At 38.8% G+C, this 18,851-nt stretch overlaps 1 protein-coding gene across 1 annotated transcript; it reads right to left on the reverse strand.

The window, feature by feature from the left end:
- Window positions 1-4,900: 4,900 nt before the first annotated feature.
- On the reverse strand, window positions 4,901-8,256 carry LOC306822630 (leucine-rich repeat transmembrane neuronal protein 4-like). Its single transcript, XM_079341753.1, has 2 exons — window positions 7,912-8,256; window positions 4,901-7,518 (listed from the first exon to the last, which is right to left on the reverse strand). Exons 1-2 carry the CDS (start codon window positions 7,964-7,966, stop codon window positions 5,897-5,899), a joined length of 1,677 nt encoding a protein of 558 aa, XP_079197879.1. The 5' UTR covers window positions 7,967-8,256; the 3' UTR covers window positions 4,901-5,896.
- Between the last annotated feature and the right edge of the window lie 10,595 nt (window positions 8,257-18,851).

The following is an 18,851-nucleotide window of genomic DNA, read 5'->3' on the forward strand; positions in this document are numbered from 1 at the left end:
TTGGTACTTTTTTATCTTTATTAGGGTGTTTCAGAGGATGGTAGAGCTTCATGCCTCTGCTGCTCTAATGCTGCCATCATTCATGTAGTTACAAAGAAGCCAAGGGAGCTGAGCCTGAGGGACTTATGTCAGAAAGAGTCCTAATGCAGTAAACACTTAATAAGTGCAATATTTTACAGCTATTTTGGTTGGCAGTGTTCTGGTTTTTCAGTACATTTCCCAATTATTTTTGCATTGTATTTTAGCTTTGCTAGATTTTAATTCACAACAATTTTAACTGAAAAAATGTGGATACCTATTTCACATTTTTTCTTCGTTCCAGTTTTGTCAAATCAGTCAGTCTGTCTGTCACATAGGCAGCTGTCAAATTAAAAGACTATCTCTGAAGAAGATGTGTGTCTGTGTGTGTTTGTATGTTCCAGTTTTTGAGGTCATGAAACAGAGAAAATGTCTTTTCACAGAGTAGTACTGTATATCGTTTCCTATTAAACCTCTAAAGTAGATCCTCCTGTGGACACTGCCTGCTTTCTTTATCATAGGTACCACGGCTATGTTTTATTACTCTGAAAACCACAATATGACAGGCTGCACTGCTTATAAATCTTATACATTTAATTGTTGTTGGCTTTTGGTTGATTTCCCCGGTGTGAGAAGCAAAGCCAGGGCAGAATCAGGGGAAATAAATCAAAAGAAACAATGAGGAAACATATCTAAAGAAAGAACTATATTACAGTAACGTTCATACAGTGAGAATGAACGTTATGTGTTAGATACAAGACAAGTTAATCTAAGTTTAAATCTGTGGCTACAAGAGCTATAAATATTACATGGCGCTGTGAACATAGCAGACATCTTGTCAGAGGGAAGTAAAAATGAAGCTTTAAAGGTCAAGCTGTTAACTGGGTTTAAGCTGTGAATGATTTCCTGATGTTAAGTAAACTGAAGCTGCTCTGAGATCAGTATGAGAAAATAAATCAGAACATGTGATAAATCAGACTGGATGGTTGGGACAGCCTTTCCCGCTCTACGTCTTATTTTGCTATATGACGTTAGCAAAAGGAATTTACAGTAATGAAAGCAGTTTTATTGTAATAAACTCTCTGACCACTAGAATCATAGTTGAACCAGAAAATCCCTGCTGTGTGAAAGAAACACGTTCTGACTAGACAGACCACACAACACATTTATTTGTAGACTGATGGAGGTTTCTGCCTCCTGCTGCTTTGAGGAGACACTCAGACCAATTTGAATTCTTGCTTTCATTAAGCATCCAGCAGAAGTTCAAGTCTCGAGTGAGTAATGAATTGGAAAGATGAATATGAATGTGAATAAATGAATATGTTACAGTAGAAAATCATTTTCTTGGAGACTATTTCAGAATTCTTTGTGTCCTCTTGTTGGAACAATGATGTTATTCATGCTGAAAGGTCTCTTTGACTAGCAGGACTTTGACATGAGCAGACCCAGTGAGGACTCTCCTCTTAGAGCCTCCTGGGACGTGTTACAAAAGCTGTAAATCATTAGTATTCAAATGAATTTCACAGGTGGAATACAGTTCACAAAAGGAGACGTAACTGTAATCAAATCATGTTTTGGAGCATGACAACTTTGTCTACCCACCCAAAATGTAACCACCTTCTTTGAATACCTTCATACTTCACTGACTCTCTTTTCAAGTCACGTTAATCTTTTGAATTAAATTACCTGGCACTCATTATTTTAACTGGCAAGCTCAAAGGGACTACATGTGCTTTTCAAATTCAAGAGCAGATGGGATGCGGCAAGTTGTTAAGAGGAAGACCGACAGAGAAAGAAAGACAGAAAGAAAGAAAGAATGAAAGAAAGAAAAAAAAAAGGAAAGAAAGTCTGAGAAAGAAAATGTGAATCTCTTCCGTCTGATGAGCTCATTTTATCCAATTTCAAACCTCTCTGGATCTTTCATCCGTGAAGAAATCCCTTCCAGTGGACAATAGGCTGCTAAGTGCAATAGGGAGAGCAATCATGACATATGGCCATGGAAACAAGCTTTGAGCAAGTTAGAAACTTAACGTTGTGCATTAGCACAATTAATTAGCAAAGAAGCAGAGTAAGTTGAAAAGATATCATACCACCATCATGTCTGCCTAACTTGCTACAGCCAGCAGCTCAGCAGCCTAGCTTAGTGCTCTATCAAATAATAAAATCCACTCATGAGCTCATCCAAAGCTCACTAATTACAAAGTTATAATCAAGGGTTTTCATCAGAACATAAACCTTAGCTGAAAGGTCCTGCAGTGTTTTGGTCACTCTGAGGTTGCTAGGCAACCAACAAAGACTTTAAGAGGTTATTGTTCCTGCTGCAAAATACTCCAGGACATAGTAAACCTGTAACCTGTAGCTCAGTTTTACACCGCGCTGAAACTTGTGATAACTTAAGTTTGCGTCATCTCACCTGTGATAGGTTTTTCACCATACAAACATTATTTAGTTGAAGTTTAGAAAACAAGTCAAAATTATTTAACTTAGAATAATCAAAATATAAAATTATAATACAAATGTATCTCTACTTAGCCCAAATACTTTCAAATAAAAATTAGAAGGAAGCCTGGATTTATTTGTAACTACACATTTAGTAAAAAGATACGTGTCATTGATCTTTAAATCCAAAACCCAGTCTAAAATTTGAAAGCACATTTTCCCTAATATAGAGCTGTTTATTTGGCCAAACCCGTAGATGGTAAACAGGTTACCTAAAATGAAAATGTGCGTTTTAAGTATATTGGCATTAAAATCCATTTGTTTTATTGTTCTATGCTGTTAAACCCCAAGTATAACATTTGACAAAGCTATCACAACATCTCACACTTTAAGTTAGAAAAGGTACCCACTGAGAGATGCACATGTTCATGCCTGACAGTGAGAACTAAGCAGCTCACCCCTAACAGCTAGTGTTTACAGAAAGCTCTGAAAAATCATTCTGCTGTACTCCACGTTTCTCAGGCATGATTTTTTTCTGATTTCAGCTCTTAAGTACCCTGCGGTGTGAGGTCCCTTGAAAATACATTTTTTCCATTGTTCAAAAAAAAAAAAGGAAAAAAAAAAAAGATTTGCAGCTGGAGTGTGGTTCTATTTGTGCATTGTTGTACTAAGTCAATACTGTGCAGTCCAACAATTTTCCAACCAAACAAATACCTTCAATAATGATCTGCATGATGCAGACCACAGCTCAGTAATCAACATTATTCTCTTAGCCAAAGACACAGAGAGATTTTCATAACACTGGCTTTTCATTTTTCACAATATGACAAATCAAACACTAATTACGATAACTGACAAAACTAGACAAACAAATCATTTGTTCTGTTGAAATTACATTTTCGTATGGCCTTGCAGATTTTGCTATTGGCCCTCAAATGAAATTCATCATATATGCAAGAGCTGGAAAGTAAATATATAGACATAAATTCTGTTGGCAGCTTGCCTCCATTCCTGCCTGGAGGCTAAAGAAAGCCTGAGTCATGTTTAGAAAGTGAATAGGAGATCATAAATCCTTATCCAAACAACCTTTGACCAGTCTAAAACGTAAACAAACTGCACATGTGATGAGTCGACATGAAAATGGCTGAAAAGGAGGAAAAGGGATAGATCTTTCCATCTCCTCCACAAAAGGTCTGACAATTATACAACAGTGAGAGGAAGGACTGTAGCAACCAATATTTTATCACTTTTAGTTAAGTCACACTGTAATATACTTTTTTTTTGACAGCTCTTGCATACTGGTTCCAGAACTGACTAATCCTGCCTGGCTTAACACATGCATATATGTCCCCTGGCGCAGGTTAATTTTCTCTCCTCACAGTGAGCAAGCCAGAAAAAAAAGAAAAATGAGGCAGCGAGAAGGAGGAAGCAGAGGGCTCGAAGAAGGCAGACCGCGGCGGGTGATATCTTCTTAATAGCATAACTGCTTTGACCCGTAACACACTGTCCCTTCCTCGTCTCCCTCTATTCTCTCTTTTCTTTTTCACAGCACAAAAGCAATATTTCCAAACTGACAGAGACTACATGGTTACATAAAAGTACAATTCTTAATCTGTTTTTGGTTTCAGGGAATGGAAAGTGTTTTTGTCTGTTGGAATAGCAAAGAGAAGCCATCGCCTGCTTGGGCTCCATTTGCACTAAAAGCAAACCTGTTTACGAGAAAGCTGATAATATAATAAAGTTCATTTCTGCACCAACACGGTTATGTACCAAGGACTGAATTGGGGCCCTCCTTTTTCTGAGTGTGAGGTGTGTAACCCAGATAGAATCAATACTTCTGTCGATAATGTGGTGCCAGGAGAGAATTGAAAAGATGAGAGCCTGAATACAAGGCTCATGATGGCAAATATGTCAACTACTCATGCATGCAGCAGCAAATCCAATGAAATGTACATCAAGAGGAGCTCAACGAGTGACTTACGAGAAGGCCTGCACCTGCTGTCGATGTATTCTCATCACACACAATCTTTCATCAAACGACAGTGTTTCTTTTAATTATACAGTCATTGTCACATAGAATGCCAAATACCCATATTGTCATGTCTTTACACAAACAATGCATAATTGCAATGAATGAAATTAAATACAAAATTCATTATGAAAATTAACACCTTTACGTCAGACACATCAAGGCTTTCCAATGTGTTCACATCCCAGGTCGTCAAATACTCGTGCTATGTCGAATCCCTTTGGCAACTTATTCAGTACACCCTTGTTAACTTTTTAGTAGATGGTTCATGTTCAGAGGATAATGGGAAAAAAAAACCTGACATGGTTCATGATAGGTTGAACATTATGGTATAGGTTTAGAAAATAAAACTGACACCCCATTTTGGATTCGAAAGAGACTGAAACTTCAGTGTGGTAGGTTTGGTTGAGAGTTCTAATCGCCACTCTAACATTTTTAAAGTCTTTCGACCACATCACAATTTTTTAAAAATCTTTGCAAAGTGACTCGAATGGGTTCATCTGGCATCAAGAGCTGTGACACACAGGAGAATTTGACGACTTGGAATTGAGCTCTGGTTTTTGCCTTGCTTAGACCCAATAGTTTCTTACTGCTGTAAAATGGCCAGTCCTGAGATGAGACTAATGAGGGTTTAATTGTTTTAGTATGGTGAGCTCTTTTGCTGGTACCATAGTGAACCAAATGCAACTTTAACATGAATTAGACCGGATCATTAAATAAAATCTTTAGCTGGTTGAATGAACTCATGCAAAAGATCTCATGACAAGTATTCCCTCTACTGTTGTTCCCTTGTTTTTATGTTTGGTAGTGCTGTATTAATAGCTGCACAGGACTGCCAAATGTAGAACAGTTAAATTGGAGGAATAAGGTGCATCACTGTAAATCTTCTGACCATAAATCAATAACCCAGGAGATTTTAGGCTCCTCCAAATAACACAGGCATACAGACAAACAGAACACACAAAGATGCACACACACACACTTCCTAAATTGCTTTACGAGCTATACAATAAAAATCAAAACTAGCAGGTAAAAAGTGGCTTCATTGGTTCATTTGTTCTATGGCAACGTAGTTTGACTCAGAATGAGGTCAGTCTCTCTGCTGAGCTGACTTGTACTGTAGCAGAGGTCCAGTGGTAACATTAGTTCAGACACAGCTAACCTGGCTGAACCCACAACTGTTCTCGTGTCAGTCAGGGTGATAATTAGCTCCAAATATATCTTCCCGCTCTAGTCTTCTTCTCTGTGCACATAATTATATTGTATTATGCCTCCAAGTATTTCCCTCAAAGCTGCAGGATCTATCATCTCACATTAGAGATAAAAACCACTTAATTTTGTGGGGAAAAAAAAAACATTTACCTCTGCTTAGCAATTGCAGATTTAGTCTCTTATGGTGGAATGTGCAGCTCAGACTTCACACTCTATGGATCCAGATATGGTACATGTGCACGGCCTTGTCTCATTCACCAGAGAATCCATCGCCTCTGAGTTTGAATGGTAGCTCAGATAGTACTCTTGCAGCTGAGAGTTTAGATCCTGTTCCTGCTTGTGCGCCTTTTTCCTGCGCTTATGGTTGACTGAGTGCTGCTGCAGCTGCCTCATAGTGTTGGGGTATCGCCTCCATGACACATAAATTACCAGGAGGATCAATGATACTGACAAGAACAGCGCTACGCTGCCTGCAATAATTTTATGGAAAGTCATATGTTCAAACTGTAGCTCTGGAACAGAAGAGGAAGGGGGATCAGGGGAGATGGGGTATGTGGCGCTCATGGTGGTGGACTCTGTTGTCTTTCTGTCTGACTCACTCGGATGGACAGATGAAGAAGTAAATCCATCAAGAGGTGACTCAGTAAAATCCAGGTCTGTATAATCGTAGGGAGACACGTCAGTTGTGATATTCAATACTTGGGTTGAAGTGAGAATAAGGATAGCTGTGGATGAAAGAACATTTGACATTTCTGCACAGGTCGAATGATTCCTCACGACATCCATAACTCTCTCGCCCTGCACAGATTTGGGGCTGCTGCATATCATACTGATGTCTTTGGGGTCTTTCAAGTTTTTGAGCCATCCCATCAGTGGGCAGATGCTGGGGCTGCAGTCCCAGGAGTTCCCTGCTAGACTGATGGTGGTCAGTGAGGTCCAAGCTGCCACAGCTTCCATAGGCACACTGCTAAGCTTGTTTGATTCAAGGTTGAGTGTTTGTAAGTTTGGCATACACTGGAAAACTGCCGGATCCAGCATTTGGATTTCATTCCCCGACAGGTCTAGCTTCTCTAGTTTGTTCCAGGTCCAAGGCACGCCTTGATTGATAGATCGTATGCGGTTCCATTGCAAATAAAGCGCCTGGAGGTTGGTAAGGCGTGGAAAAATGTAGAAATTAACCCGAGAAAATTGATTGTGCTCTAAATGAAGCTCCTTCAACTTAAACAGGCCTAAGAACGTTGTGCGAGTGAGGCTCCGCAGTCGATTGTATCCCAAATCGAGAAACTCCAGGCTGCGGCATTCCAGAAAGGTGCGAAGGGAAATCTGTTTCAGGCCATTTGATCGGAGGTGAAGGTTTTGTAGCTTGCGCAGACCATAAAAATGTCCTGGCTGCAGAGATTGCAGTTGGTTGTAGGATAAGTCCAAATTGCGCAGGTTTGGTACGGCGCTGAAGGTATTATTGTGCAAATGGGAGATTTTGTTAGAGCTGAGGATCAATTCCTTAAGTCTGCGAACACCCTGGAAGGCTAACGCATCTATGGTATGGATAGAGTTGTGATCCAAGTATAACCAGATAAGCTGATTCAGATGAGCAAACTGGTAGGGCAACAGAACCAGCAGGTTGTTATAGCGCAGAGACAGACCCTGGCATCCTGTGGAGATGTTTACTGGGATGTCTTGGAAGATGCCGGATTCGCAATAAACAATCTTTCCTTCGCAGCGGCAACTCACGGGGCACATCCTCTCCCCCTTGCTGAAAAGCAGCAAAGCAGCTGTCTGCAGAAGAAGACATGAAAACCTCCAGTCCAACATCACAGAACCTGTTGGGGGCAGAGGGGGGAAATGGCAATCAAAGTATTTCATGGTTTCAGAAAATGAGAGCTCAAAGGCGTTTGACCAAGAGATAATGGTACAATTTCATCCTTCAAACAGGAGATCCTGTTGTGAGGAGCTGTTGTCTGAGGCACCAGCATAGATTCATTTTAAGAATTGGTTACAGTGTTTGACATGAGCTACTTTTAAGGTTTGAATATGTGAAGAATCAGCAACAGAGGAGCAAGTGAATGAAAAAAAAAATGCATATTTAAATTCATACTCCTTATTCTCTGAATGTAAGTAATTCAATTTTAAACTAATAAATCACTGAATAAAAACTGATCTCAGCTGTCTTCTTGGCTAAGGAGCAGCTAGTTTTGGAGAACATAAAGACTTACCCATTGTTACTGTGGGAAGGGGTAATCCTCTGAAATAAACGGATAAAGAGCACATTAAACTGCTCCGAGACGAGAAAATCACAGTTCATTCAGCCTCTGAGTCCGTCCGCATGCTGAGCATCACTTGTGTTTTCAATTAAAAGAATACAAGTTTTCCGCAGCGGTTCGGAGCCCCTGATCTGCCACACGCTCCGGGTGAAAGAGACGCCTGCCTGCACACTTGCGTTGTAGTTGGAGCCGCGGCTGTAGTTCAGCCCGCTGTGTGCGCAATAACCCATTTGAGCGCCTTTAGACCGATGCACAATCCCCCTCTCCATGCAGTCTCTCTCTCTCTCTCTCTCTCTCTCTCTCTCTCTCTCTCTCTCTCTCTCTCTCTCTCTCTCTCTCTCTCTCTCTCTCTCGAAGGCGTAGGCGTCTTTCAGCACACAAACAAACCCAACAGAAGTAAAGACTAGTATATCTGCCACATGTTTATATATCTGTTCTAAAAATATACAGTTTAACCAAATATATTTTGCTGATATATTGTCTATGGTTAGGCCTATGTCGTTTTGATGTTAAAACATAGCCCTATGTATGAAAGATAAATGCTATATTATATATTAAGCTATATTTATCTTGCAAATGCAGGGATATATGAAGTTGAATACAAATGTTTATGATGTTTCATTTTGTGATTAATGGGGTTGAATTTTTTTCCAGTTTGTCAAACGCGTTTTTAATCCAAAGTTTAATAGAACTTTAAGTAATGAGATGAGCCAATTAAACACAAGCCAACATACACAATGTATTAACTCAGTGTATTAACAGACGATGATGAGTAGGCCTACTTACTGATGAGTAGGAAGCAATCTAAATCCACCTTACATTTATTCATACCTCCAGTCATTCATCCAAGACTGACGGAGAACACAGGAAATTGTGTAATCTGGCTGTTTGGGTCCCCATCAGCTGCTTGTTGTCAAAATGATGATGCTGCTAACAGTTTCGGTGTGATGTTGTGACATCATCCCTACACACTCCTAGGCGACAAGAAGAATTTATGTAGCTTGATAAACAGGTAACACCTCGTGGCGTCTGGAGATGCTGCTGAAGAGGTGGCAACACCAGGATTATTTGGTATTCAGATTAACAGCCCTCATGAAGTGGGCAGGCTGCAGACAGCAGAGGGAGGAGAAGGAAATGTGTTTAAAGTCTGAGGAGATATGAAAACCTGTAATTCTGTGTTCATTTCATACTCATTTTTCATACTTAGCTTTGAACAGACATCCATCACAGTGGCCACAGCAGGGTGGAAAACACCATTTCTGACTGCACAGCCTCATGGTGTCTGAGTTGAAATGTGTGGGAACAGCAACCCCTTGTGCACAGTAAAAGAAATATTCTGCTCTAAGAGATGCTGGCTCTATGACTCTAGCACAGATAAGGGAGAAATCAGCATCCAAATTTGCATGTGGTTCAAAGGAAAATGAGCTAATAAATTCATATCAATATTTGGCTTGGAGTGTGGAAAAATTCCTGGTCAAACAGGATTTCCTCTCATGTGGGTCACGTGGAGAAAGAGTGGATTTATGATCCAGCGCAGCAGGGGTGAATTGGAGAGTTGTGAAAATAAGCCATTCTGTTAAGATAATACCTCCCAGACTAAGGGTAGCACATTTAGCATGAAATGTCAAACACAATTTGCTCTTCAGAGGGCACCCTAGCTGCCTCACACGTCTCTGGAAATCAAATGCCATTCAGGAAATGTGAAACTAAAGTGTGGAGAAATGTGCTGCCTGGCAGGGACACAAAAATACATGTCAGTGATGTGCTGTGACTGTCAGGGATCAGAATATGATAGAACCACAATCAGGAAGGTTGAAGATAAAAATACAGAAAATCCTAGCAACTGCTCATTCCTCTTCTTTCTGTCCCCTTATGCACGATTCTCCTGTGGTTTACGTCCCCCGAGACGACAAGGGTATGAGAGGAGTAACAATAAAATAAAACCCAGGTAAAACTAAACAGGCACTAAGCATAAGCAAATTTAACAATCATTTATTTACAAGGTCAAAAAACTGAAAAAACTGAACAGCCAAGAAGCTTATTTTTAAAAAAACACACCTAAAGAGAAGCCTAACAGTCTTTAACAAATATACCATAACTAAAACACACTAAAGACAAAAATCTTTCTCTCTGGAGAACACCCTGCTTCCACTCAAGGAGTACAAAAACGATCAAGGTTTGTGGAGCCACACCCAGCCGAATGATCCACTGATCCCGAGTGCCACTTCCCTCCTGCCCACTGATTGCAGAGTGGGCACAGGTGTGCTTGATCAGTGGCTGCAGTGAGGCAGCACGAGGGGGAGCGCAGGAGAGAGGAAGGGAAAATAACACACAACACTACAGCACGTAACAGATAGGCATCTTTGTTTTGGCTTAGTTATTGTTCTCATCCTGTTTTTTGTTTTTATTTTGTGTATATTATAATTTCCCACATGCTAATATGTCTTCAGCCTCATGTTCATAAATTGATTTCACTCAACTGTCAGGAAAGGATAGCTGTTTGAGAGTAATTGCAACAAGTCACTATTGTGTTGTAAGTTTTAGTGTAAGACAGGCAGTCAAATGAAGGATTCTGTTAAACTGGGTGTTTAGGGAATGAGTAAAGGTCAGAGATCATGGTGCCACAGCATCAGTCCTCTCCAACCAAAACAGCACAGAGTGCAATCATTATATCAACATAAAACTACTATTAACAAACATTTACCAAGAAGAAACCTGGAGCAGAACCAGAGTCATTGGTTAACATCCATCTGCTACGACGGTGGAGCTGCAGACGTGTGAAAATGTATAGAGATAAACAAACAGACGAACAGGGAGCCAACGAAACAACATAAAGACTTTTTATAGTGCCCATTATAATAGTGGAAATGTAAATAAAGTAATAACTTTATTACACACACACACACACACACACACGCCTATATTAACATACATATATCTATCAAGTATCAAGTACACCAAGCCTGTGCATTAACATTAAAGGCTTTAGCCTAAAATGAATGAAAACAAAGTGCTAGTGTTGATGGTCGTCTCAAGTCTTCAGAATCAGAATCAGCTTTATTGGCCAGGTAAGTTTAACACACAAGGAATTTAACTTTGGTCGACTGTGCTGTCTTTGTACAAGTGTAAACATAAAATATTAACAATTAAATAACCATATAAACATAATACATACAAGACTAAACAAATAATAGTGCAGTGGTGAGTATGTGAGAAATAAACATGAGGTAGTTCTTTCTACAGTATTAACATTAAAGAGTGTGCGACGCGTAGATGATGGTTTAGATTAAATAATATATGGATGTGTGCATTCACAGTCAGGAAGGGTCTTCCATCTTGGGCCTTGACAGCTGAAAGCAACTTCCCCTGCTTTGGAGTTTGTTGGTGGAAAAGGTAGAAGACCTTATGCTTTAAAGGTCCATAGCTGATCTTCAGCGTGAAATGTATCAGAGCCAGAAGCACAATAACAGTCTGTTGGTGTCTGTGTTTATTTATGGATATCATTTACAACTTTAAGAAGTGCTGTTTTGTGCTAAGGACTGAAAACCTGACACAAAGGTCTGTATGGTTGTTTAATGACAATGACAGTTAATATGTGTATATAAATGAACTAGTTTAAGGTCTTCTATGCTGTGTGCACTTCATGTTGTACTATATCTGCAGTATGCCATCTTTGTTATCAATCTGATTTACAGACAGATGGATCGACAGATGGATAAAGAGATTTATTCCTTCCCTCAGCCATCTTTCACTGACCTTTTACTCTTCCCATGGTGCTCCATCCTCCAAAACAAGTTTGCAAGAGCAAAAGGTATAGCTGTGTCACAATACTAAAGCCAGTGTTGTATGCAAACGGCAGATAATCTTCCGTGCTTATCTTTTGAAAATGGCCTTTTCGTGATATTTGAAATATCTAAAAATATCTGAGCTGGAAGGTAATCTCTCGATAAAAGTCAGTGGCCTTTGTCTTGAGATGTGTTTAAAGCTCTGCAGTAATCCAAATAGTCCTTCTGCATTTAATATCACATGGTGCTTGCATTTCAGTTAATAAATATGTTACCTTAAAAGGGAATTTGCACGATGAATTTCATGTCTAAACAATAAAGAAAATGAAAAAATACAGTACAGATGTTTGTTATCGGGCTCAATAGAAGGAATTATGTACATGAAAAAAAACTCAGTTTTAAGTCCCACATCTTCTGTTACAACATCCTGTCACTCATTCAAATGCTTGTTTCTCACCCACTTAAACTCTGGTGCTTCATTTAAATTTTATTTGCACATGAAGAACAAACAAGTTGAAACATCTAAACAGAATTCAGATTACATTCAACAACAAAAATCAAGGAGAGGAACAAAGAACTGAACAGGAAGCTAAGAGCAAGAGGGGAGCTCAATAAATGAGTCACTTAAAGATGAATAACTTTTCATGACTACATTTTTAAAGATCAAATGTACACTGATTTCTCTGTGGATTTAAGAAAGAACTCCACTAAATAAAAAAGGGAAGTTTTGTCATCTTTTTTTTGTTATAACAACAGGTACGGAGATATGATTTAAAAGTTTAATAGATGAGGGTTTTTTCTTGGCAAATTAATGTGATCCACTGCAGAAACATGAGTTTAAGAAGACAAAGTTATTTCTATTTGATGCCTGATATGTTGCTTTAATACATTACCTGTTTATTCATGTAAAAGTGATATCTGTTGCATGCTTATCTTTTCTTTTTTATTTCTGAGAGAGAAGAAGTAAAATCCCTGCTTTGCTTGTCCATCTCCAGTGTTAAGCCATTACAATGCATGCGTAAGGACATAATTTGTAGTAAAATAAGTGAACTGTTGCAGAGGAAGAACTCCTTCATGGTGGGATGTAAAAAGAACCCATCATCACTGGTTGCTGCTGGTGTTGGTTCTGCATTTTTAATATTGCTCAGTCATGGCCAACGTAAATTACAGGAACTTTCACAAACCTGTCATTCTCAATCTGTCCACTAGATGTCTTCACATTTCCCCACCAATCATGAGCTCTCTGGGCACAAAACCCGCACGGACATCATTTAAACGACCAATATGTAAGAAAAGCAAATTAAATCAGAAAATTATTATACTTAGCTACATTAGTCAGCCAGTATGTCCTCATCCTAAGTTTTCAATTCCGGTCCAACCTGTTCTGTATTTGTTTCGACCACTGACGGTATGAGATTTTATGGCACCCCAACACAGCCATTTTGAAGGCCCCCCGGTATGCCACTCAAAGGGCAAACCAACTGTGATAGCGTGATAACTGCAGTCTTTTTGCACGTCTGCATTGGCTCCATTTTTTCAGCTTTCAGTTGCTGATCAATGAACAACTGCCAGAAAACCAGATGAAACGACAATTTGGATTTAATCGATGTGAAAGTCTGACAGAAAAGTGTAATGAAAGACAAATAAACAGATAAGCACAATTTCCTTTTATCAAAAGTCAAGTTTATATCACGGTCGGATTGACAGCGGGATAGCCCCTAAAGTCCTCACACGCTTAACGTCTGCAAAGCTGCAAAAGGATTTGCCCCTTGTTACCTGACTCCATCAGCGTCCACCTGCTCACCTGCTCACCTGCTCTTATTCCCAAATCGGGCTGACACACCTGGCTGTCATTATCTCATCAGCCCTCTTGTGTATAAAACCAGCCCACCAGCTCTTCCCCTCCGCCAGCTCGTCATGTTGTGCTCTTGCGGTTCAGCCACCTGTGCCTGAGTTTCTGCCTGATATCCACTATCTGTGTTCCGACCTGCTGCCTGTTTATGGCCTGTCTGTCTGTCTGTCTGTCTGTCTGTCTGTCTGTCTGTCTGTCTGTCTTGCTCCCCTGCGTCTGTTTACTATTTGCATTGCCTTCTAGCGTCTGTAAGCTTCTCTATTTCCACAAAAAAGCATTGGAGGAGTTTCTTTTTCTTCTTCCGACTCTTGTCCCAGCGTCTGCATTGAGTCCTCTTTCCTATTCCCTCACATGCAGACACTTCTTTATGAAGTATGCTTGAAGTAGGATTTTAATGCAGAACCCATTATCATCATCTCTATAATGCATTACCAGCTGATCCTTACAGGCTTCCCAGCAGATGTGAGCTTTCTTATGCATGACAGATATTTAAAAAGGTAGACTACCATGTAGTGGCTTGATATGATCACTTCCTGGGAAATGTTACTGAGGACATATTCTCCCAAGAGCTCTGATTCAACCTCTAATACTGTGGCGTTTTAACACTTTTTTTCCCCGTCACCTTTTTCTCATGGAACTCATGAATTTTGCAGCACCTCTGCTGCCTGTGAATCGGTCTAAAGAGATGATTTGTGACACTGAGAAAAGTGTTCCTTGAAATTAAATAAAACAAAATATGAATCCAGGTCAAATGAAGTCTCAGTGTTTGAGTCTTGAAAATGTTGAGAATCCCTTCTGGGGTTGTGAGCGTCGTCCATCACAGGCACGACGACACACACAAACAATGAATTGTGCTGAGATGAGGATCGATTGGAAGGGAATCGCTTCTTACATATAATGAGAGAAAAATCAATATACAGGTGTCCAAAAATAAAATAAAGTGTACGTGCAGTATTTAATTTATTTATTTAAGGTGCAGAGGCAGCAGGGGATTAAGTGCCAGATGTTTAGGGTGAAGCCCACACGTTGCTTGTAATTTGCTGGGTAATTAATATCACACATTTAGAGGTCAGGGGAGGACTAAATGAAACAGTTTTATGTCAATGTTTGTCCTGATTACTTGACTATTTTAACATTTTACAGTTTCGGTGGGATTCATTAGGCTGCAAAAAAGCCGATCCTTACCTCGCTGTTTTATTCAGGGCTTAGTCAGTCACAGACAGTCATTAAACATTCATAGGAAGCAATTTGGTGGCTGAGTTATTTGCAAAGTGAGGTGAGTGCATATGGAGGTACAGTACTTTGTTGATTTCTGGAGTTTCTATGCTTTTCATGTAAAGAGAGGGACACGCTTAATTTTTTGGTTGATAACATCTTCAGTGACAGCTCAAGATGCAGATGGTCTTGAAATGTTGTAGTCGAGTGTTTATCATCTGAGATTCAAAAGTGAAATCCTATATCCCACCTATTGATCTAGAGAGGGTAATTCCTGCATTTATCACATCTTGACTTGAATATTGTAATTTAGTTGTGGGTTTGGTACAGTTGTCTATCCAACGGCGGCAGCTGGTCCAAGATGTGTCTGCAGTACGCCTCCTAACAGACACAAAGAAGAGAGACCACCTTACCCCTGTGATGCTCTCTGTCCACTGGCTTCCTGTTTGCTCCAGGATTGATTTTAAATTATTATAACTCTAGTTACAGAACTCTGTGTATGGACTGGAAAGGGCTTATTTCAATAATCTGATTAGAGTCTATTCTCCAGTCAGAGCACCAAGGTCCACCAACCAGCTGCTCCTGGATGAGCTAAAGACAAAGTTTAAAACTAGGAGCAAGCTCGCTTTTTAAGTAACAGCACCAAAAACTGTGAAACACTTTACCTCTCCACATGAGATCTGCCCTGAGCCTTGACTGTTTTAAATTGATGCTGAAGACTAATGGCTTCTTTTTTGGCTTTCCCTCCACAATGAGAACGTTTTATCGCAATAGATTTTAGAAGTATTTCATATTTTCTTATCCTATTTTGAACCAATAGATTTTATCATTCTAATATTATTCATTTATATATTTTTGCCATTTTACTCTGTAAAGCACTTTGTTTTTAATATTTTCTATAAATAAAGCTGACTTGACTTTAAAGAGTCAGGAAAGATTGAATACTACAACACAATTTGAGTTTGAAAAATGTTTCCACCATAAAATGTCGAAGCAAGACAGAAGCAAGAAAAGCGTTATGAGTGCAGAGCTTTCGAAATGATCAGATGAAGATATTCCTTCAAATGTTGAGATTTGACTATAAATATTCAATGAAACTTAATTATTGCTCCATGCTTTTTGATGCACAGACCACATGGAATTTAGAACAACATATGATTTCAATGTAACATACTGGCATTTTTACAACCAGTGATAGTATTATTTCTTATTATAAATATCTTTTGTTTATTTTAATGTCTATCCACAGATTTCACTCTACAAACTAAAATGACTGGAGCTTGTTGCTGGTGTATAAAAGAGAAACAACAAAAACGCATACAGAAGAATACAATATACTGTTAAAAAAAACCATAAATACAAAAAATATAACCCACAAGTATGTCACATGCATTGTAGCTTTAGATCTTCTGTTTTGGCCAGAGGCCTCATTCAGATGGCATTTGTTGTTATTTTTCTTTTTCATGTTAGCGAGGGCTGAAAGATAATCATAAAATAGAAAATGTTCAGTACAATGTCTGTTTCTTTCTTTCTTTTTTTAACAGCTTTGACTATTTTCCACATTTTTGTTAACCCTGAAAATGAGGCTTTGCATAATGTTTGCTAACAAACGGACTGTTATTTCACCATTTAATAACCTGAGCTAAATACAACATTTAAAAAAAAAAAAAAACATAACCCCATTACAGGCTTGATTCTGAGAAAAACTAATCACAAAAGATAAAGAAGAATGAAAGAAGTATTTATTAAAGGCTTTCTTTGCAAAACTTTTGGTTCTGATCTACAAAGCCTTAATCTTTTTTTTTAATGACTTATTTTGTATTTATATTATTTTTCAAAATAACAAAAAGTTCCTTACAATATTATTTTTTAATATTTTGAAAAACATAACCTGTGGCCCACGAGCGATTCTAACGCAGCAATTTTCGACCGCAAAAAAAAAAAAGTTTGGACACCACTGAGTTAGATGAAGTTCACCCCTAAAAATAAACACAGACTAGATTCCAGACTGACAGACGGAGAACATCCTTTACTCACTTTAGTAACAGCAACAGGCCGAACAGGATTGTTAATGCAAGATTGGAGGCTGCTAACAAAAGCTATAACCTTTAAATCAGAGTAGGAGAGTCCTATCAGTCATCAGTGACAAAACACATCCACTCTACCTTGAGTGTGAGCTACTGTCTTCAGGTTGCACTCAACCTACAATTCTACAATTCATTTAGCAGACGCTTTTATCCAACTGAGAGTAAGTATCCAACAACACGAACAAGAATATACAAATGAGACAATGTCAGTAAGAGCAAACAAACAGCTTTAAGTCCGATCAGAAGCAGGCGCTGACAGGCAAAGCAAAACACCAATATACAAAAAAGAACTCTTTATTCCAATTGTAATCTATCGCCTGCAGTGACACACACTATGTGACCCAACAGACCTAATACAGTACCACAGTCTAATGTGGGCTGATCTTTGAACTTGGTACTGAGAAAAAGCCAAACAGTTTACCACTTCATGCTTTGATTTTGTATTTCTGTTGTTTAGTTTGTATTATTTTTTAGTCAAGTTGAGTTGTTGATGTCGTTATTTTAGAAAAAAATTCAAGGCAATCAAGGTTTCATTTATTCAGTAACATATTCATGTGTGTATTTATTCAGTGTATGAGAGGAGCGTGGGTATTATGCTGTGACTTTTGCACAACAGATTTTTGATCATTAAGTGTTGTATGTGTTGTTTCATCTTCAGGTCATGTGTGGGTGAGTTTGGGGGATTTTCCCCAAAAGTGTATCTTCTTCTCTGTGCTGCCTTGCATCGATCTAGAAATAGTATTTCTTATTGTGTAAGTATATCAAACGTGGCATCATTTGCCCACTTCTTAATGTGAAGAATCACAATAGAAGATTCAAGATTCCCTTTATTTGTAATTTTTTTCATGTTTCTGCATACATAAAAAAGACAAAATGCTGTTCTCCCAGCCCCCAAGCAGAGTGATAGAAAAAACATATAGACATGTAAAATATAGACACATATATACCTAAAAATCTACTAATGGATAAAATCCGCCTAAAAAATCTACTTCGAGATATGAGACATTCAAATCTGTGGGCAGTCTTCTGAGTGCTGTATCTACCATTCTTGCTGTCGCCTTGGTGTGTGTTTGAGACGGTGGGTGTTTGTGTGTTTGAGACACAGTGTGTTTCTGCTCCGTCCTTCAACTCCAGTTAGCAGATTGATCTAACAATGAAAATTAAATCAATGACTACAGCTGAAGTGCTACATGCATCAGTTTTATTTGTGTTTTCACCAGTTTTCTTTGTCACAAACTATCTGCGGCTTGAGGTCAAATGTTCATTAACGTCCATCACTGGTAATTACGCCACTCATTAAGTACAGGAGGAGAGGGAGCCATTAAAAGTGATGACTTTGACCCTGACACAAAGTCTCAATGCGGACCTGAGAGCACACTTTGTTGATGCATCTCAGTGTCAATCCACGACAACGAGCAGTGAGAAAACACCCACTGAGAGTTTCTCTGATGAAAAGATACATTTCAAACTGAGATAAAAAAAAACCCACAAACTCAACAACCTAACTGTTGCTGTTTTAATGTGCATATGAATGTTTGATGTTAACAAATATAAAAGAAAGGTTTTATTAGAAAATGGCAAACAACTTGATCACATACACCAGAAGAAGACAAGCATCACCGTTAACATTAACAAGCTGACCTTTTCATGGGCACACCTGACTATGATACACTAATTAGGAATCATGTTAACAGCAGAGAGCTTTCCAGGAAGGTACAGTAGTGCGTGGAGGGCATATTAGTTAAAGCTGCCACTGTGCAGAAAGGCAATGCAATCAAAAAACAGCTATAATGCTATAATGCAGACACTATCCTAAATTGATAACAGTTGGACTTGAGTCAACAAGCATCAATTTTCTCAGAAGAAGGGATGAAAATTCCTATTTATTCCGTAGTTTATCTTTTCAACAACATTTTGTTCAAGGGAATTTTAGAGGAACAACAGGATTCTAAT

This window comes from Symphodus melops (genome assembly GCF_947650265.1).
Source record: "Symphodus melops genome assembly, chromosome: 1".
In the NCBI taxonomy this organism is placed as follows: domain Eukaryota; kingdom Metazoa; phylum Chordata; class Actinopteri; order Labriformes; family Labridae; genus Symphodus; species Symphodus melops.